Genomic DNA, 22351 nt, shown 5'->3' on the forward strand with positions numbered 1-22351 from the left:
CACCTCAAAAACCACTTCTTCTGTGGAAGGAAGTTAATTTAAATCAGAGTTCAAATGGCTGATATCACACATACAATCACCCATGGATGCAATACCGTCACTAATGGAAGGCAGATGGTTCAGTCTTGCCGTCTAGTACATTGTGCTTTCCTTAGATACTGCTCTTTCTTCAGAAGAAATAACGTACTTTTCAACTTTAAGATGGTAATACAAGACTACTTTTATTTAGCTAGGTCAGAACTGTTTTGGAGATAGCTTTGCAGAGATTTTGTACAGTACAGACAAACAATATTCACTGCTTAAACACTGGAAACTGAGGGATCCCAATTCACTGTGGAAGAGGAAGTTGCAGCACTTCTGATTTTAGCTTCTGCTGAATTCAGCAGAACTCAATAATATATTCACTAACATGACTCATAATTCCAAATCCAAACAGGGTTTGGTCATACCACATAGTACATACAGATAAGACTATTATATTTGCAAAGCACATTGTTTAACCCTACACCAAGCTCCACAATCCAATTTTTCACTCATATCTTTAGTGCATTTTCAGTATCTAAAGATACACAGGCAACAATTTGAGACTTTTATCTTTCAGCATTTAAAAATCATGCTCAATATTTAAAAACTCCCTCCCATTTTCTGTGTTTCTCTTCAACAAGAGAATGTCACTCAGAACCCAAAACATTAAGGACCATAAAAAGAAAAGTATCACAAAAACGTTTTCAAAATAACCCATTAACTTCTTTACATCTATTACATCAAGTTTTTGAAGTTCAGATTAAGTGTAACAATATTCACAATCCATTAAAGAGCTTGGACAGAACCTGCCTAGTTCACGTAAACCTCTTTATGCTATTAGACAATGAATTTCATAAGTGCATATGGAAACAATTCATTAAATACTTCCAATTCATTAACAGCTTATGAACCATATGAACATTACTTAAAATGTTTCATGACATTTTAGAAGGAAAATCCATGTCTTACAAAGCAATACATTTAAGGATTAAGAAAAAATACTACAGCAAAAAAAGGTATTACAGAAAGGAATTCACTAACCTCATCAGATATTTGCTGTGCAAGACGTATTGCTACATTTCTTAGCATGCATTCTGAAGTTGGATTAGGAATGTTTTGTAGGGCATTTTGTAGCACCACTGCCTGGTCATGTGTAGCCTGGTTTATCTGGAAGAAAGTATTTCTTATACTTATTTTCACATGGAAAAAAGAAAGCAAGAAGATATGAAAACACAAAGTTACTTGGAAAGGTTTGGCAGAAGTAGGCAAGATCTTGGAAGGAAAACTAATGACAAACTGAAAACACCTAGAAAAACAAATCCCCCCATTTTCAAATAGAGGCCATCACATCTGAAGACACTGTATGGTAGAGTGCACGATCATAGAGTACAGGTAGTTAAGAGGAGAGTGACAACATTAGTGCTATTGTTTTATGCTCTAATTATAAATAGGAAGTAAAAGAAATTCAGAGGCACATCCTTCAATAGACTCAACAGCTCAAAAGAATCAGAATTAGCATTTATGGAGTAGATGTACTTGAAAATAGAAAGTTACCTGTACTGACAACCATGCAAACCATTGAAAATCATATATAGAGCAGGTAGATCTCACTAACTTTTCTACATTCAGAAAGAAACAGGATTTGTTTAGTAAGTTGATCTCTTTCTTAGAATTAGTAGACAACATTATCTGAAAGTACTGAGAGTTCCTGACATGCAACTCACTCAAAGAGACTGTCAACAGAAAGTAGACAGATGTTGCTGCAGACAATATAAAAACTGGACTACACTGCTATTTGCATCACAGAAGATTTATATTACCGGTGAAATTGTACTTGTGCCTTCCACAACTGGTTGACAAGCTTCTGCCACAGCTCGAACATGGCCATATCCAATTGCTGTCAGCAATAATTTGGCTATTTTCAGAGCATTAAGGTAGGCACCCCTTCGAGTTTCCATATCTGCATTTGGCAGGAAGTTATTTCTAGTCAGCATGCTCAATACAAGGGGCAAACCACCACTTTTTAAGAAGTTATATTGGAAGTCACTGGCATCTTCTCCCAGAGGTGCACTGGCCGGCATTAACAAGGCATAAACTACCTGTAGAACAAAATACAGAGTTAACTGACAGAAATCCACTAGCATGAATATAGATGACTTAATATGAGGCTATGCTGGAATACTACTGTGACAGCATTCACCAAACACCAGTTTATTCCAGAAAAGCATTAAGTATTTTCAATTATCAATTTCAAACCAGAATTTCATCTTTTGCTTCCACAATGCTACAGAAATGACTGCCAAAGACAGAATTGAAGATTTTTAAAGAACAGGCAAAGCATTACAGACCTCTGTTAGATACAGCACTTGTGAGGCAGAAGGACCAAAGAATAGAGAATCAAGGGATGGACTAAGGCTGCTTTCCCCAAGCTTTGCATGATCTAAACAAATAGCTCTTAGTTTCTCAACTGTAGTGTTATCTGCAATAAAAAAAAAACAAAAACAACTTATAAACATTTTATAACACAACTATTCCAGAAAAAGCCAGTAGTATTTACAATTATAAATCTGAAGAATCAGAAAAGTTGCAAAAAGTGTAACTGACAGACAAGAACAGACTATGAAGTGTTCTGCAATGATTATTTCTGTCAGTACAAAAGTGATCTAGTAAAGTAGCGCTACAAAACCACTCCCAAATACAACACTTCTCCCTGTTTTCACTGCACTGCGGCACTGAACCCCAGTACCAACTGCAAACTATGCAACTTTATATGACAGACAAGAAATAACTACTTGGGAAATACATACAATCCTAATTAGTATAACAGTAATGAATTACAGTATCAATAAATCGCCAGAAAGGGGAAAATACTTAATTTTTACATAACAGGCGACAAAATATTATACAGGATATTACACCATAAAACACATTAAAATGAAGTTTTACCTGGTGGCATGAGCTTCATGAGAACACGTGCTCCATCTCTAAGAGGCGGCATATTTAGGCTACTGCCCAAGTCTGCAACTTGCCAAAGAAAAGAGATGTATCGAGGATGCAGTGACATGATCTTAAAATAAGCAAATAAAAAACCCCATTAAAATCATTAGTTAAAGCATAGGGAAAAAATATTTTTAAACTGTTAATTTCACAATCTTTGTATAAACTTACCACTCCAGGCAAACAGCTTTCAACTTCTGGATTTGGACCATCACTGTAATGATTGCCGTGGTTGCCCGGAGAACCAGTTGAAGAGTCTGAAGAACTATCTGGACTTGAGGGCATATTAGAATTGATCTGTGTAAGCTTAGCCGTAATTAGCTGAAAAACACAATCATAGTTTTAATACTGTGCAAACATGAAGATTCCTTACTAAATAAGCATTTGATATGGCATAATACAAGGAGGAGGAACGGAACTATTTTGCAAAAATAAGTGATCCCATGCATGGTTATTTTTCAAGCATTTACAAAAGGGAAGTGACATCTCAATTGACGTAAATCATCAACCTGCAACACGTACCGTCTTATCTTTGAGATTCAACTGCCCAATTAATTTTCTGTCATCTGCAGGGTCCACCAGCTCACCACCAATGAACAGTTCTACTTTCGTGTGTGCACTATTGGCTTTAATACGATTGAGAATACAACGCCGTACTTGGCCAATTGTGTCATTTGTATGAGACCAAATATCCAAATCTTCCACCTGTCGGCCTTGGTTTGGAAAACGGACTACCAGTGTGATATGTTTACCACGGAAAGCTCTGAAAATAAACAAACCAAAGTTATTTTTGCCCTCATTAAATAATTTATTTTTCCTGCTGTATTTCATGTTGCAGATATTTCAACATCAAATTTTTACATATTGTGATATACTCCAGCATATGATTATTTTGTGAAGGCACCAGCAATTATGCAAACATAACATACACAGGACCTTTCAAGAAGCCACACTCCGCACAAGTGCATTAAACATATGTTAGGTTAGAATCACTTAGAGAATTTTAAGTGTCTCTTACGATGTTTCAGATCTTTTCTCTTGCTTGTAATTTCCTCATCAAAATAAAGCTCAGACTCGCAACTGTTTTGCTCTGTTAGCAAAACAATTCAGTTTTAAACACACCAAGATCAGAAAAAAAACCATCAGTTGACCAAATCTTAATGCCTTCTGTCAAAAGCTGTTAAAAGTTTTATATTACATTTCTTATTTTAAAAATCAGTATGCTTTTAAGAAATTCAAAGAGGTCAAAAAAAGAAGAAACATTTTCACACCAGCAGTGATCACACCTTGCACAATGGCAGGGAACTCACTAGCAAAAATGTGCTCAGATAAGCCCAACAAACTAATCCCATGAAACAAAAGGAGGCAAAAGTTCCTCATAAAAGCTTACTAACAAGACCTGTGAAAAAGTTAGTCTAAACAATTAGCCCATATAAATAAAAAGGTGCACCTGCAATTGACAAGAGAACTTAATTAGGATTAATGAATCAATATATACAATAAAAATTCTGTAGGAGCATTGCAAATTACTGACGCATCACGAAGAAACAGCAGTCTCTTCAATTTTCTTGACAAAAAGGGCACTTAAAATACGGGAACAACAAACCCCCACCATGTCTAAAAATGTTAGCTGCATCATAAATCCATAGCAATCTCAGTGTATTCCTTACATATTTTGGAGACTTTCTTCCCACAGACAGCAGCTACTAGCACTGGAACATTTAAACAGTCTTGTGTTCTGCTTTCCTCTCGCAGGAAATAAAGTATTTTGTTTGTGAAAATATCTAAACAACATTGGATTCAAGTGTTTCCTTTTTCTTTGTACCAAAGAGAGTTAAAGAAGGAGCAGCTAGGACTTAAGCTAAGTTTTTACTCAAGGACAAGTATAAGAAGAGTGAAGGTACACAGAATAAATATACTTCAAAGTGTTGTCTTCTTCCCCTTTTTATGAGGAACTTCAACAGAACAAATCACTTAGAGGTAATCCTAAATTTAAGTCTTCCAAAGTAAGACTAGCATCTCTGTAAACAACTTTGGAAGATGAAGATATACATTTTTTGTATGACAGGACTATGAAAAACAAAGAAGGTTTGCCCATGCTATATTAAAGAATGGTATTGCTTTTAAATAATTATCTGAAAAAAAGAAAGACATCAAAAAACAATCTAGCTACAAGGTATGTTGCAGTAGTTATAGAACGGAACAAGTTTGTTCTCAGGTCTGCCATCCCTTTCACATACGCCTGTATTTACCTGATCTTTCAAATTTATTTTTTTTACTACAGATCAGAGTTTATTATAGATATGTATTAGCAGAAAAAATGAAATTTTGAAAATCTCTAAATACATTTCCTGAATAGAAACCCTTTAGAATCACAGAGATCTTAGCAGTATTTTAGTTAACAGAAATCAAAATCACAGTAGTGCATTTTCACACATACCTTGACATAGGCAGAATAGTTCTCTCTTCGTGGTAATCACTGTCACATTCATTTATGTACTCTCTTAAAACAGTCAACACTCTCACCATTCGTATTGCTTCTTGTCTTGCACAATTGATACTGTCTTTATCTCCATCCAGTACACATAATGTATCATAGGAGGCTTTCAGACGATCAAAACAGGACTGAATGAAGTCTTCATGAATCACTACCTAATTACATTAAAATATTGGTGCAATTACAAGAAATATTAAAACCCATCTTTTTGGCAGGAAAATCCAATGGTAGAAGCGAAAAAAAAATACAAAATTCCAACCAAAACCAGGAAAGTTACTCTATAGAGCTTTTTGATTCCATTTTAGAATAAACTCCCACTGATAAGTAGCTCTTATATAGTGCGCTTCAAAAATCTTGTATGTCATCTCTAGCTGTAACTGTACAGTGCAAACTTGCACTTAAATAGAAAAAGTGAAAGTTCGTACAAAGAACATTAAATTGGACTCTCTTATTCATTTCCTCAGACTATATTAAAGAATCTCTAGCTGATCATCTAGTACAGGTTAACTTTACACTAAGAGTGAACACAGAACATTGACAGACCACCAGAACAACTGTCAGTCCCTCCCTCCCCTCCCAGTTACACAACCCAGTTCCAGATAATTTTCCTGCATAAACTCAGGAATGGGTTTTGATCTAGATTCAGTATAGCAGCAGCTGCAGCAAATCTCTTCCTTCTAACATCTTGCTCCTGACCTAGACTGGCATATAACCTATAGTATCACTGTAAGAAGTCTGCAGTGCCTCCAGGTACCAGTCTGCAATAAAAACATTAACAGTCATAGATATGGCAGTAAACCACAGCCCAGCAGCTACTTTCCCTAGAGGCAGCTCGGAAGCAGAGGGGTTCCCAGCACACTGGAACAAAATACTTGTGTGCATGTTAAGTAAATCCAACACCTCATGGAAGTGTCAGATCTAACTATGTGCAGATGGACAGATCCATGCATGCTTAGTAAGCCCAGACCTATAGCAAGAAAGAAGCATACAGCCCATCTGTCACTACAGTAAGATATAGCTTGAGTGGCTGTAAATGCACCACCTAGAGCAGCTGTGCTGTATCTAGCAGACTGGCAGCTCTGAAGACTATAAAAGTGGTTTTGAGGACAAGTATGAAAAATGGAGTTTTGAGAAATACAAATGGTAAGCTACCAACTGGAGACCATCTGGAGGACAATATTCCCCCCCAATTTTGTGAAATCCCAACAGTTCTCTTCCCCTGACCTTTCAGAAATTCATTATCTCTTCTCCCTGTATACTGAAACACAGCTCCCAGCAAATATTAACGTAGGGAGAAAATACCTGATTTGCTAGAGCTCAACTTGACCATTATACGGAAACTCAGTGACCCTTTGTAAGGGACATGACATAAAAAAAGATTAGATTAGCTTATGACAACACTCAACAGACCCATCCAGTGAACATACTAGTACAGTAAGTACCACAACTGAAAGTTCAACAAAAGGCTTACCTAAGTATATGATATAAACTGTTTTCTGAGTAGAAAGAGCAAATACAGACCAATTTAATATAAAAAAATTTATCAGAGTTCCATCTGTAAATATCAGAAAAACCTCTTAATTCTCCATCTGACCACAACCTCATGGCTGGACTTGGGAGTATACTCTCCAAAATGTGAAAACTATTCTCTGTTTTTGAAGCTTTCAAGTATAAAAATATGACCACATTTAATTTTATCACTGTTTTTCTATCATATTATATTCCAGTTTTCTTGTTGCTTGTTTTTTTTACCTGATTAACTTGTAACCTTGGGCCAAGATTAGTATAGATCTCTTTAAGAAGATCTATTGCTCTGTTTGCGATGTCATCATTTCCCTGAATCACAACCTAGCATAATTAAGAAAAAAAGCATTAGAACATCTTAAAACTTTCTGGCATAAAATGCAAAACCAAAACAACTAAATAAGTATCCTGACACAATAGTATGTCTAACTATTTTATGAGGTGAAAGTGACTAACATGCTTAGTTACAAAATACAACTTACACTGAAGTTCAAGAGTCAAAATCAAGAATTAACCAGTTCAAAGGAGTTCAGAGTTAGCAAAAAAACCCTGATACTTTATGAACAGAATGGAAGTAGTGTTTATATATTCACCCTCACATTACATTTCCACTTCCACTAATTTCAGAGAGTAAGACAACTATTTTTTCAGATGCTTAAACAATCTACGTCACCAAAGATTTAAAAACAGAATTTTGAAGTATTTAGGTGGTCTGAGTGGGTGGAAGGGGGACAGGCAAATGAGTTCTTTTTCTAACCTGATAATTTGTATTTTAATTACTAGCCACCAGGTCTGAAAGCAGCCTTTACAGACTACCCCTGTAGTAAACTGAAGCTTCATGAGTTCTGTCATGCTGCCAAAGGGCAGGGCAGATCCAAGTAAGTCGATTCCCACAACTAAAACATGTTAGTATTATGTGGGCACTTTGTACATAAACTCTGTGTGAAAACTTATTTGTATAAAAACCGTGATCTGCTTTGATTTTAACTATCATCACCAGGATTACAATACCTAACCCTTCAACAAGCCATAACCAAAATTACTGAAGACTGCTGCTTTATATATGGCATGTTTTACAGAACACAGCCACAATAATCATGCCACAGTGTGCTACTGTGAGCTCTTGAAAACTAGAAATAGTCTGAAAAATGTTTTTCGAATTGCACAAAACAAAGTTTTTTGTGTGTGTGTGTGTGTGTGTGTGTGTGTGTGTGTGAGAGAGAGAGAGAGAGACAGAGAGAAACCTACAGATAATTCACCTGGAACGACCCTCTCTTCTTCAACAGCATAGACAATTTCTTTATCTCACACAAACAAAAATATACTTGATGTTTCAAGTAACAAATAGCATTTAGTTTGGAAGAAGAAGCTTTTTGTTATTTCAGTCTATAACTAATAAATTACACATTCCTAAAAATATAAAAAGAGACTAAGACTTAACCTTTCAGATATTTCCTCCAACTAACTTACCCTCCAAAGGTAGTCTAATCCTATTAATTCCAGATCATCCATCATATAGGCTCGTCTCTTTGCTACTAGCTTTCCTTCTCGACAGTTCACAGCTTTGAAGAAACGTTCAAAACATTTCATTCCATTTTCTGTTAATAGGGAAGGATCCAGCTGAAGCACATTATTTTCAAAGAAGTCCTTATTAATGTCAGGGTCTAAGTCTGGTTCATCCCCCATTAGTTTGGAATACCATTTAAAACAGGCTTCACGATCACAAAGATAAACCGCATTTTCAGCTAAACACTTCCATATTTGCTTCGCCTGAGGGGCACAGAGCCACAGCTGACCATCCTTCAACAAAAATCTTGAGCAAAACAAAGAGACAATTAACAGCACTGTCCAGTAGACATCTAGAGTTACAATTCAGTAAAAAGTACAGGCAAAAAGGTGAATATACATATTTTACATGTATATAAGCATAAGTACAATCCTGAAAATTATCAGTCCACTCATAATTAGCCCCATGATTTCTTATTAACTTTGAATGGATCCAGATGTTATAGTCCAAACAAAAAAGGATTAAAATTCAGCAAAAAATGTTTTCCACAAAAACACCAAGCATTGTTTACATATTATATAGAAACAAATGCACATTTCCTAATGCAGTTTAACTAAATTTAAACTATTTAGTTTAAAAGTCAGGTAACAACGTAAGAGACTAAATTATTTCTGCAATCATTCACTATGTTTTAGCAAAATCACAAAATAAGGTATCAATTCTATGGAACAGAGTCAGAAGCAAGTCAACGTACTGGAAACTTTTCCTTTAAATAAGCCTTTCATTTTTGTTAAATTATTATTAAACAATTATTAAGAACTTAGATTCTGAGAGTTAACATTAAGAACGTTTCAGAAGAACAAAGGATAATCAAAGTTCTTCAGAATCATTTTTCTGATTCAAAAATCTTTGTAAAAGAAATCAGGGACTAAGTTATGGCATTGCTTTTCAGAAATTTCTACATTTGCTATGTATTTTCAGAAATATTCCACATTTGACAGCCACGGGACTTCATTTACAGTTCCTTTACATTAAAACTAGTGAACTCTAAGGAATTTACAATTTTTAACATGCAGGAATGCTACATTAAGCTTGCTATTCAATATGCTATTGTATAATTTCATTGAACAGTTGTTTAACACCAGTTTAATTAAAAAAAATTCTCACTAAAATTTTAAAAAGCAAAAAGAAAAAGCTGCAGTTAGAAAACAAGTAAAAAAAATACTTCAGAACAGTTTTACAGTTCATGTACTTATCTAAAAAAGGTTAAAACCAACTAAGAAAAAGCCAAGAGAGACAGAGCCTAAAAAAGCATTAACATACTGCAGCTCTGTAATGAGCAGAGATCCTTGGTTTTCTTATTTTACTCAAACAGCAGCTGATCAAAAGTCATCCAAATAATTTTTTTATTCCAACCTCTTCCTAAGGCTCAGCTGCTGACAACCTCACATCAGTGTCTGACACAAGTATATGTTGGTTTATGATCATGGGTTTAAGTCTGGGGTACAACAAGTAAGGACACATGGGCATATCCCTACATGGAGTATTTTAAATTATCAGCTAAGTCACCCCAATATGCATGTAACTGCATCAACATGCACATTCTATTCAATTCAGTAGGGTTCTGCACACAGACAGAAAAAGCCCATAGAAACCTTAGTACAGAATCAGAGCCTTGGATTGCAAAGTTACCAATAAATTTTATTTGAATATTCCAATACTAGCATAGAAGCCCTCTGGGGAAAACAAAAAACCAAACCAAACCAAAGGCATTCAGTGTATTTTTGCATTTGAGTTTTGAAATAAGTTAACACAGCAACTTAAAACTAGATAAAAGAAAGTGATACCGAGGTAGTTATTTTTCTTTGAAGTATTTAAAGCATTCTTACAGAAGTTAAACAAATGATCAAGTTAAAACTAACCGTAAGAAGTTAAGTCGCTCCTGTACTTCCTGCACATGACTGTATCTGCTTCCTGGTCTTACAGTTTGAGGATCATATTCACCATGCTCTGCAAATATAAAAAGTTTTATTAGACAATACATTCAGAAAAGACATGCTGACTCTCAGAGACAGGACACGTTTGAAGATTTGTTGGTCTGAACATAATTAAAACCACTCAAAGAACAACAAATTTTCAGTACGGTGTGCAAAAATAATTTTCAGCAGCTGCTACCAGTTAGTATTTCATCCTAAATTAAAATGGGTATAGGAAAATATTACTGTTGTCTGTAATCAAATCAACAAACACTTATGCATAGATATATGTGCTCATAATTCAGTATAATGAAAGTATTACAGAAGAATTAAGAACCTGCACTCGACTTAAATAAATTTTTCCTTGTTTCAAGTAGACAGTTTGAAGTCAAAAGTCAGTTAACCAAGCATATAATTCAGATTATTCAGTGTTTTTTCTGAGGTTGCTTCGGTTTTGTTACAGAGCATCTTTTCCAAAATGTCAGTTTTCCATTTTTACAGTTTTTACCCTCCAGAGGAAATCACAACTTCCGTTCTTTAACACCTTTGTAAGTAGCTACATATGTAACATCACTTAGAGGAGGGAAGCATACGACAACTTTATTTACTGCAAGTTTCCAAGTACAAAAAACAAATGCCTATAATACTGACAAGCTTGGACAGAAGTTAAGTAATTTAAAACTAAGGCAAAAAGTCAAACTTTTATCCGCATTTTATCAAATAATATAATATTTTGTTTATTAACAAACAGCTGTTTGCTTCATGGGAACATGGTTTTGGTGTGGTTTTCTTTGGTTTTATTTGTTTTTTAAATTAAAGAGATATAATATAGATCTGTACTTGCATTACCTTGATCCGTATTAGTGATATTTCATCATGACACGCGTTCATTATGACAGCTCCATTATAAACTAATTAAGGCTATATTTCTTATTTGTAAAGGTACACAGATTGCATTTAACTAAGTTGACCCAGCCGCAGGAGACTGTATCATGACAGCATCCAGACTCATGGTAAAATACATTTTCAGAACTGAAAATCAGTATCTCCTTTTATATCAAGGAGGAGAGAAAAATCCCAGTCGAACAGTCTAACAGCTGAAGTGAATCAACAGTGTTTCAAAATTAGGAGAAAAATAATTGTCATAAATACTACTATCTATGTCCAAGCGCAAAAGGTACATTAGCTTAAAAATTAAGTAAAAGGGAAAAACAGAAGACTAGTACTTAGCTGGTATCTACAAAACTGGGGAAATTATGTTCACCAGAAATCCTTCAAAAATTTAAATTATAATCCTAATGAAGTGAGCATAAACGGGCAATTATCAAAAGATGACATGAAAAAAAATTCTGAAGAAATAATATAAAAGTAGCAGAACAAAAATTATTTATGTATTAGAAGTGGAAAACCTGAAAAATATGCTGTGGGTCTAGCAGAATAAGTAATTACAGTAGATAAGTATATTGCAGAGAAATTAAAACTAATTACTCTGAGTGTTGGGTGTTTTGGGTGGGTTTTTTTGTTTTATTTTGTTGGGGGGAGGTGGTGGTGGCGGCGATGTTTGTTTTCACTACGGGGACTATCTGGGCTTTTTTCTTTTTCCTGAACAGATAATAATTCAGACACACAAGTGTCAACAGTGGCAACGACAGGAGAATTAAAGTATTAAAGGCCAGTCAGTTGCCCAAAAGCAATTATGTATCTACTTCAGAATTCTGAAAAACTCCAAACTACAAAAAAAATTCAGTTTCTCTACACATTCTCCATCTCAGCTTCTTTCTACATTTGCCCGATTTATTTTCTACACTCTGCATCCCACAGCATCCTTAAAAGTTCTGTGTACATACAGGAGCAGAAGAATGAACAGAGAAATTATAGATTGAAAAATGACTCGTTGCAAATTTAAGGATAACTAATGATAAATGGAACAGTTTCTACAAATTTCTACATTTCATTAACACTTCGGATTTTTTTATTGCTTCAGAAAAACAGAAGATAACTGGCTAACAATCTTTTAATAATTTTAAAAGGTCTTTGATAAATAGTCAAAAAGATGAAACTGCAACCTCCATCTTCAGGACTATATAATGCAACAGCAGTTGTCTCATGGAAGACTTTGCAGAGCTGGAGGAAAGGGTGAGTTCAGTAGAAGGGAAAAATCACAGATCATGGAAAAAATTCTGAAACATAGATTAGGCTTCTCTTTAACCGTAAGAAGGCAATAACCTTTTATAAAGGTGGTATGATAGGAAAGAATATGCATTAGTGAATAACAGGATAATGGGAACACTGTTCTCTATCACAGAGCACAAATATGGAAGCCTTCCAGGAAAATAAAAATATGGCAATTTCAAAACTAATACAAGAAAATAACCACAAATTACACAGTAATTGTGGTGTTAACTGCCAAAAAGATCTGCGGGCAATTGGATATATTTTTCCTATAGCATTTGTTTGACCTCTGCTGTTTGGATGTTTGCCTTGAATTTTCTCTCTGTCTCATTCACTGTCTTCAGCTCTGCTTAATTCTACAGCTGTCCAGTTCTTTCTTTCTGTTCTCATAGTCTTCTTTCATTTATTCCCTTCCCTCCCTTCCCCTGCCATCTTTTCTCCTCCTCCAGGAAGGCATGGAAAGCAAACTTCACAGTGCTCTCTCTCTGGTTTGCTCTATTTAGTAAATAAAACTCAAACTGAAAGAGAAGTTGCAGAGGAACTGTGTATTACAGTCTTAGTACAGTATCTGGAAAAATAGGAGATACTTTCTGGACATCCTTAATCAGGTAATACAGCATCTGATTAAAAAAATCCACACTATTGTTCATCTGTTCATCAACGAGTGGAAGTTCTGCAGCAGCTTCGTCTCAAGAAAGCACAATTTAATTGCTTCGTAATTAGATTCAATCTAAACTCTTTGCACACTTGTAATTACTATTGTGCTGAAGATGCTTATATTACTGCTTTACCGAGTCATTACAGTTGGGGAGGGGCAGGGCAACGGGATGTGTTTTTTGGCAAAAGAAAAGAATCACACAAGATACTAGCTTAAGTTTTCAGCCAGTCATCAACAATTTTATAGGTAAACAATATTGTCAAAAATGACCTTTGACTTCAGAGTCTAAAAATAATTGAAATTAATGAATAATAGTTAATACATTAATATTATGTGTAGCCTATTTTTGGACAAAGATAACACAGCATCAGAATATAGCTGTTGATTACGTTTCCTTCATAACCCTGAGGCCAAACCCCAGATTTCATAGCTGGCTGAAGTCCAAGAGAAGGAGAGAATCATAGAATCATAGACTCTAGGCTATCCATATAATTAAGATGCAAAGTTTGCTGCATTTTTGCATTTTGCATCACTTCAGCAAAGTTCAAGAACACTCCAACAGCTTACAGAAGTTACATGAAATAATACTTGTTCTATTTCACCTTCCCAGAGAAGATCAAGCCTAAGACAGTATGGCTTGAGAACAGAACAAAGCATTTAGTGTTATTTTAACGTTAATTAGTGCAACATTATCATTAATTAGGGAACTTAAATTAGGGTAAAGCCCCTCATGTATTCCTGAATAGAGAAATGTAACTGCAGTATGCAGATTTAGCTTAAATGTCATTCTTATTGACCTATGCCTGGCTGAAGCTATCATCTTCATATAGCACCACTATTCAAACTACTCTTCAAGGACGTATTTTGGATATCTTTAATCAAGTATGCCAAAATTAAATTAATTCCAAAATTAAAGGTGTCTAGGCAACTCACCTAAGCACTGGAAGACACACACATGCTTTACAACGTGCAAACATCCTGTCCTCTCTGAACAATCTACACTGAATTCCTACATAACATATTGTCATTTCTGTCATGTAACTAAATGGCTGGTAAGATGTTATGATGCCAATGTAGAACAGTCCCTAGTTCCAGTCAGTAACGTAGATGTGGTGGGATGTAAATCTTCTCTCACTTCTGTTAGCTTAATGCTATATCTAAAGTACTGTGGTCCAGCGTAACAAGGAATTTCCTGGTCCATCATTCTCCTTCACTTCCCTACTTCTACCTCAGTAGCTAGAAAGCTAGTCCAGAATAAGAGTGTAGACTCATCAGCAAAGGGTTGAGTTTAGCCTGAAATATATAAATACTAACATGATGTGCTGCCAAAGTGTTGCTGATAAATGCAGCAAGAAAGCAAACTAAACAGAAATGGACTTGGATGGTATTAAGAAACAGTATCCCTGTGGTCTAAAGTCCTTCTCCCTGACAAATTCCAAACACTGGCTTCAAATAGAGGTGATGAAAAAACTCCTCAAAGGAGCCTACAAAAAATCAAAACTAGAAGTGGGACAAATTCCAAGATTATTATTATTAGGACTTTCCACAAAAATAGCCACGCTAGCCTAAGTAGGACAAGGTAATGTTTATCAATCCACTGACAAACAAGAGCTGCCACTTCCCCATATTCTGCTGTAAAACACACCACATTTTCAATCATGAAACAAAATGTTTAGATTTTAAGTTTTTCTTGCCCAATCAGACACCACAAAGGCTATCAACCCCACAGATGCTCAAAAATTAAACAAATAAACTTAATAGTTATTTCATTGTGAGAATTTGCTTTTAACTCCATTTTCAACTGGAGTTTTCACACATTTTATGAGCTGATTTTTATTATAAAACTTACCTTTAGCATACTGCCTCATGCTTTCCATGTAGGCAGAGAGATTTTCTGCAACCAATGTAACTAGGGCATGATTGTGCTGAAGTTGATTGATTAAGTCATGTCGGTAAAACACATGAGGACTTCGCTGAGTTTGACTGAAATGAAAATACAAGTGTTATAAGAAAAGTGGAGAAGTCTTGCACCGAACAGTTCAGAAATCCATATATCCATATTTAGATTACAGAAGTGCAGAGAAAACACAGAGCTTAGGTTCAAAACCCACATGCCACGAACATCATCAAATCCTAGAACTTAAGAGACTAAATCCACCTCTTCAGAATAGTGTCAAAATACCTCAACTTCTGTATATCAGAGCACTGATCTTATTTGCATAAACAATTCAAACTTGCGCTGCTCTTCCATGGTAAATAGTGGGGAAAAAAGGGGAGGATGGGGTGGGTGGAGAAAAAAAGAGGTGCTCCCTGTTGTATTGCCACTCTGCTGATCCCATAGCCTACCCTGAAGAAATATAAATGTGATTTCAAAATTGTTCTCCTTTCATTCAACACTTAAGCAGACCCAGGAATTAGCTGTATGGATTACAGGCAGAAACTCTAATCTTTCCTAGGAAAGGGGTCTGCATACTAGATGACCTACAGCACTCTACAGTACTGCCACATCTTTAGAGAACAGCAGGGAAGGCAAGAAATCCCAGTTCCAGCATCAGCTGATAATGATCCAGCAGCTGATAACCACATTTCACTGTACATGTAACAACAACAGATAAATTGATTCACTGGGCCAAAGATCACTGTCAATTTGGGTTTATAAGACAGAAGCCATCAACACCCTTCCAATAATTTTGTTATCTGCAACCAACAGAATTTGGCCTGCTAAGCACAGAGGTTTTCAGAAGATTAGATTTCATCATTTGCAGAACTTTCCAAAACAGCTTGAAAGGGGCACTTAAGACACCAATCATGTTTTAAAAACAGACCCAGACATTTGTCAGAGAGAAAACAAAACGGATGGAAGCATGAAGGAAGAAAACATACAGGACTTTATATACCCAGAAAGAACATCTTGTTTTCAACTTTGAGAAACTTTCCAATTACACATCATTCCATCTCCGTCAACCCTCCTTGCTCAGCATAATCGGCAGCAAAACCAGCAAAAGACTGGATGTCTCTATTTTAGGGGCTACCCAAGATGTTACCTCTAGAGAGATAACAATAAATAAGAACACTGACTACTTGGGAAATACCTATGATGAAACAACTAAAGGACTACCAGAAGCAGGACAGGGTATTTTGCTGAATCAAGCTATTGCTGTGTATATTTATATACTCATAATACTATGCATTTGTATCAATCTTAGCAAGTACAACAAAAGGAAAGCTTTATCAGCAGAAGACTAAATAAATCTTCTGTGCTAGACATTTTTTACTTTTCTCCTTCCTCAACCACATGCACAAACATTAAACTTGGACACAAGGGATTCATCATGGTTAGCAACGGCTTCTAGAAGTTGAATAATTATAAGAACCAGAGTTATGAGCTATGAGTTGTTACACAGTATTTGTGAGCAGCACGTAAGATGTTATTTTGGTCATCTGCTAGGATGGAGTCAAAGGCAAGATCATTCTCTTTAAGCACAGAAAAAAAGCTGATCTGAGAAGACTTTCTGGCATGCTTTCTAGAATCAAAGCAAACTTCACATGCAACTATAAAATTATTCCTTAAGCATCTGAGGTTAGGCTAACGATGATGTTGCCATTGGGACACATTCCTTTAGTAATGACTTCACATTTTCATGCTTCTCAGTTAACAGCAAAACTCATCTTTTCACTGTGTTTCTATTAAATGTAGCACTTTGAAATTAGTGCCAAAGTACTTTGGAAATACTAAAAAGAACATTGAATAGTCAGAATGCATGCTTATATGCTAGGAAAATATTGGTGAAGTGACAAAGGCAAAATTCTGAACAACTTAATTGAAATGGATTTTTAAAAAAATTATTGCCCAACATAATACTACATACGTAGTTCAGCTTTTAAAGTTGAGAGTTCTTGTACTAGATGAATAAATGCTATGTACCATTAAAAGAAGACATTACAGGTCCAAATAGCAGTGACCAGTCCCAGCAAATTCTACTGTTTAGGCTACGTTGCCTTAAAGCACTAACAAAACCCCTGAACTTTTACAGAAGGTCCTCTCAATGTTCAGTTAATTCTTCTGGGTAAGTAATTTAGGATACCAATCTTATACTGCTTGAGTAGATACAGGTCAATCTTAAGTGCTTGAAATTGGTCTACAGGAGGCTCTACTTCCATCAGCCAACACAGAGAAAATTAAGATTATTAATTATATGTACACTAAAGGTCAGTATGTTGAATAATGAAGTTGACTAGTACTTAACAAGTACTTGTACTCACAAGAATCCTTGCACCTAAATAAGAATTATTTTCTTATGCTTAAGCTTAACCTCCCGAAACATGTAGCATTTCTGTGTGGTCAGGTCTTGCTGTGTCAAAGCAACTGTATAACCAATTTGTCACTTTGCTCAACTGCATGAATACCTAGCAACAATTAAATCCTCCTCCTCCAAAGAATTCCTATAATGCCAATGGCATAAGATAATTTATACTTATTTTTGCCAAGAATCAGCAGCCTTAGTCGTTCTGGACCAAAACTTTAATTGCCAAATGCCAATCAACTGAACTACCCCAAAAGACTAGGATACCGATTACAGGATTAACATTGCACAAAGAAAGCTCTGTGAAATGTTTTTGAGGCAGTCATTACAAACATTTGTTTTGATCTATTTTCAATCCAAATTCTAGAAGGATGCTAGAGATTAAAATTTCAAGTCAGATAAGGTAAGCTAATAGGAACAAGTAATTAGATGTATGCATTGCAATTTCCAAACTATCAATTTTAAGAGCTATCAGAAAACTCAGAGGACTGGAAACTCACTGATTATTTCAAAGCGATGTTGTCACTCACTAGGTTTCCCAGTCACCTGGGCACTAACACTACCTGACTAAAAAAACGTCTTCAACAGTATCTTGCTAACAAAAGCTTCTCCACAGGAAGAGGTCCTTATAAATCCCTTGATTAAAACCTTTAATTCAAAGTTTTCTTTCCTGCCATCTGCGTTTTCAAATTCTGCATAAAAATGAGGTGTTATCACATACTGCAATCCAGACTTCCCTAAAAATCTGAGGAATAGAAGAGACGGTCTGACAAAAATTAAAAAAAAAAAAAAGGACATTCAAGAGATTGAACTGTATATACACCATACAAGGAACCTAAATTTCCAGAATGAAAAGAAATTAGGTTCCTCCCAAGATTAACTCAGAGCAGAAACCTAATCAGTGCCTTGAATGGGCTCTGCCTCAATAATTACTTAAAGCAGAATCTCTTTGCTAAGGCGTGTGCTAAAAAGCATCCAACTTGAACAAGTACCACAAATAACCAGGTAGCTACATTTGCCTAGATCTTGGAGCATGTAAAAGGTTAATGAGGACAAGACACAGGAAACTGACTTGTCTGCTAACAAGCAGGTAACATTGTAACCTTGTCAGAAAAACCCCATTCAATCATTAATGTGGAACTGAAAAGGACTAAGATGTCGGGAAAACTGAGAAAGAATTTGCAAACTAAAGGAATGAAGAAAAATCCACAACGCAGGAATGCCATATTATCACAGCTCCTTAAAATGGTATCAGTAAGAAGATAGCGTTGTGTAAACTGAAAGCTTATTTTCTTCAACTTTCCCTGCCTTGATCCTTCTTGTAAGTAGACTGTAATAGCAACACTGATTTGAATATTTACCTGCTTACAAGAACTAAAACAAAGCAATTATGCAAAACCAACATTTTTCTGGAGTTTGTAAAAATTCTGATGTGGATACCAAAAAATGCTAGGGGCACAGAATCTCAGATATTTCTGTAGTGAGAAGACATTTAAAATAATTAAAACAAGCATGTATATTAACAACTCCCAACAGACAATGGCTTTTCCATTCTTTTTTTCTTTCTTTTAAAAACAAATAAACACATCCCCCCACAACCCCAAAAAACCCCTACAATAAACAAACCCAACACATTTCTTAGCTCTTTCATTCAGGAGAGAGAATCAGTATTTTTCCCAGACAAAAAAGTCACCTTTAATTTCAAGTAAACAAACCACATGGCCTGTATAAAATTATCGTCAAAGAATAGGGATGGGTGAGCATGTCTGTGTGTGCATGTGCCTACATATATGCACACAAAATATATTTATCCTTTTTAAGCTAATTCCATTGTTAGGCAGGGATGTCCATGGATAACAGAAAAACAAACCCAGATCTTCCACAAGTCAGACTACTACTCTAAAAATTAATAAAAGCATGTTTGAGGAAATAAGTAATGCTCTCTTACTGAACCTAGGTGTCTGAATTTTTAGAGGCTGTTTGTACACATTAAAACAACCCCAATAACATCTTCAAATACAGGTTATGATTTCACCTGAGCTTTCCTTGCCTCTTGTAAAAAAATTTAGTATTTGCCTCATTACAACGCATTCAACTTTTAACAGACAAAATTTTACTTGCATTTCATTCCTACCTCAAGTTTTGTGGTGCTTCACCAAACAAACTGCAAATTTCTCTAATTTGTTTCAGTGCGGGAATGACCCATTTGTCATTTGTGCGAAGCTCTTCTATAAAACGATCTATCCACTGGATCTTCTGTGTATCTCGATCCTTAAAGAACAAGCATTTATAATCAAAATCAAGAATACTGCAGAAACTACCATCATTCCCTTATTTTGTTTCCAAGATAGAACATACAAAGCCACACAAATACTAGATCAACTGAGTCCTGAAGCATACAAGAAAAGAATCTGAGCAGCACTACACGTTGGCAGAAGCTATCAGTGTCTTACAAACTCTCTGCCTTCAAGCACTCAAGCATTCAGTACCTGTTTAAGAAAACCTGTAGCTACATAGGCTCATCAGTGTTTAAATAATTTGCTCTTTCCCTTCTTTCATTTATTTCTACTCACTGGTACTCAGACTCAACTGCTATAAAGCATCAAGAAACATTGAGAAACTGTTTCTTAATAACTAAGAAACAAAACCTGCCACTATCTGTCACGACAGATAATAGATTAATTTCAAACTACGATGAATTACTATTCTGGCAGACTTCCAAAGAAGTTTGGGTGGGGAACAACAGCATGTAGTAGTTTTCACTGTCCTTTGCTAGGTCTTTTCTAATATTATAGAAGATACATAAGGACTTCCTGGGAAAAAAACCCCACCCAAACAAATTAGCATAATTGTGTTCAATAAAAAGCAAAGACAGGAGGAGGGCTGATTTTTCTTTCTTCTGATTTACTTCGGTAGGGTTCTTTTCCAATTCCTCCAATGTCGTCATTCCAGTATGTCACCAATAGGAACAAGACAGGCAAACTGATGCGTTTCACTCTCTCCAATTAAAGCACAAAATGTGTTGTTATTTAAAATATGTCCCGTAACATTTTAAAAATACCTGGATGTTGGTACAAACATACAAATCTATGATAAGGAACGTTTATGTTAAATTACCAAAATCCTTGAGCTTTTTATGAGGGATGGAAGGAAACTGTCAGTGATTGAATTCATAATAGAAGATACCAGATTACTCACCTGTGAACAGCTGTAATCTAAGATTTTAATATGGGCACTAAGAGCCTGGTCCATGATATCAACTGGTACATCATCACTATGAGCCAAATTCCACAAAAGGTTCAGCACTTTGTGTGCCATCACACCATCCTTGTCATCCTCTGCAAGACGACGAATTAACTCCAGTAGTTTCTCACGCTGTTTCTTGCTTGCATTTGTCCAACTTGCCTAAGAAAAGATTTTATTTCATATGAAAACCAGTCTTTTAACAAATGCACTGATAACAAATGCTGCAACAATAGTGGTGCAACTATATAAAAAAATTTCACATTAACTTCTTTCCTTAAAAATAAATAGCACATTAGATCAATGTCAGACACAAAAGAACAGCTCCTGTAGTGTTTACAACTAAAGTGTATTCACCTTGACACTTAAAAAAAATAAATCTTTATTTAGAGATCACAGATATGCTTATAAAAGTTAACATTACCATTGACAAGTACACCAACAGTCAAAATAGAGTGGACTCAGCTGTTTCTTGCAAATGCTTTCTCAAAACTCCTGTGCTTACACTTAAGACTTCTTAAGTAACTTATAATCACTAAATGAGTAAAATTTTAATATCGCTGGTGCCTCTGACCAAAACAAACATGCTCTGCATTAAGTTTAACTTTTTTCTGATTAAGTTTCCAATATAACGTTACTTCATATACATCTCTCAAGGTCAGACATGACTAGCAAGAGTTTACACATATTCCTGAGTATTTAGTTCAGTATGTAGATTACAGAACATTAGGCCCATATTTATCAAACTAGGAGACCTCCACTAGTTGGAGCACAAATTGCGTGTAAGCCAAAATGCTACTGTAACGCATTTGTCTAAAACCAGAAAACTGAGTCTACAAAGCTGGCTTGCATTTTCTAGTACAGTAGATCACCTCCTACAGGAAAAGCAGCCCGATAGCACCACTAGTGGAAGCTACAAATGTTAACGTCAGCATACATCAAAAGTCAGTGAATAACAAACTTTCAGAAACAAGTTGTTTTGCGATTTCAATTGTATCATTCTATGTTTATAAACATTTATCGTTATCTTCCTGAGGCTGTTTCATTCTATATCTATGTTAACCAGTGAAAAAGTTATTACATGATAAAGTTGGGGGAGCAGGGAATGGAAGTCCTTCATCTCCTCTACTTAAAGATCAAGAGTAGCAATGCCCAATAAACTTGAAGAAAACTACTCTGATGCTAGGAGAAAAACATTATTTACTAAACCACCAACACTTAATAATTTGGAACAAATGCAAAAAGGTATTTAAGATAAATAACTTCTTTTATCTGAAAAATTGCAGATTCCCAGGATTCCTAAATGTCCCTAATACTACAGGCCTCAACAGATGACACGTTTTGTCTATCCAAAAGCATTTAAATTGGAAAACAGAACTGTCGATGAAACTGGCATAACTAATCTTTAGACAGGAAGGAAATCGAAAATGTCACAATGAATGCTCATTA

The 22351-nt window shown here is 35.5% G+C and overlaps 1 protein-coding gene across 1 annotated transcript in view; it reads right to left on the reverse strand.

Annotated features, from left to right (window-relative positions):
• Window positions 1-22351, reverse strand: part of USP9X (ubiquitin specific peptidase 9 X-linked) — a 103518-nt gene that overhangs the window by 36494 nt on the left and 44673 nt on the right. The window contains exons 12-24 of the mRNA XM_074152990.1: window positions 20858-21064; window positions 19794-19930; window positions 15205-15338; window positions 10472-10559; window positions 8513-8855; window positions 7271-7366; window positions 5462-5673; window positions 3544-3784; window positions 3193-3342; window positions 2971-3091; window positions 2373-2503; window positions 1845-2123; window positions 1066-1191 (exon numbers count right to left, since the gene is read on the reverse strand). Of these exons, the coding sequence (XP_074009091.1) occupies window positions 1066-1191; window positions 1845-2123; window positions 2373-2503; window positions 2971-3091; window positions 3193-3342; window positions 3544-3784; window positions 5462-5673; window positions 7271-7366; window positions 8513-8855; window positions 10472-10559; window positions 15205-15338; window positions 19794-19930; window positions 20858-21064 (2265 nt within the window). The remainder of the gene's footprint in view (window positions 1-1065; window positions 1192-1844; window positions 2124-2372; window positions 2504-2970; window positions 3092-3192; window positions 3343-3543; window positions 3785-5461; window positions 5674-7270; window positions 7367-8512; window positions 8856-10471; window positions 10560-15204; window positions 15339-19793; window positions 19931-20857; window positions 21065-22351) is intronic.

This window comes from Numenius arquata, chromosome 1, assembly GCF_964106895.1.
Source record: "Numenius arquata chromosome 1, bNumArq3.hap1.1, whole genome shotgun sequence".
NCBI lineage: Eukaryota > Metazoa > Chordata > Aves > Charadriiformes > Scolopacidae > Numenius > Numenius arquata.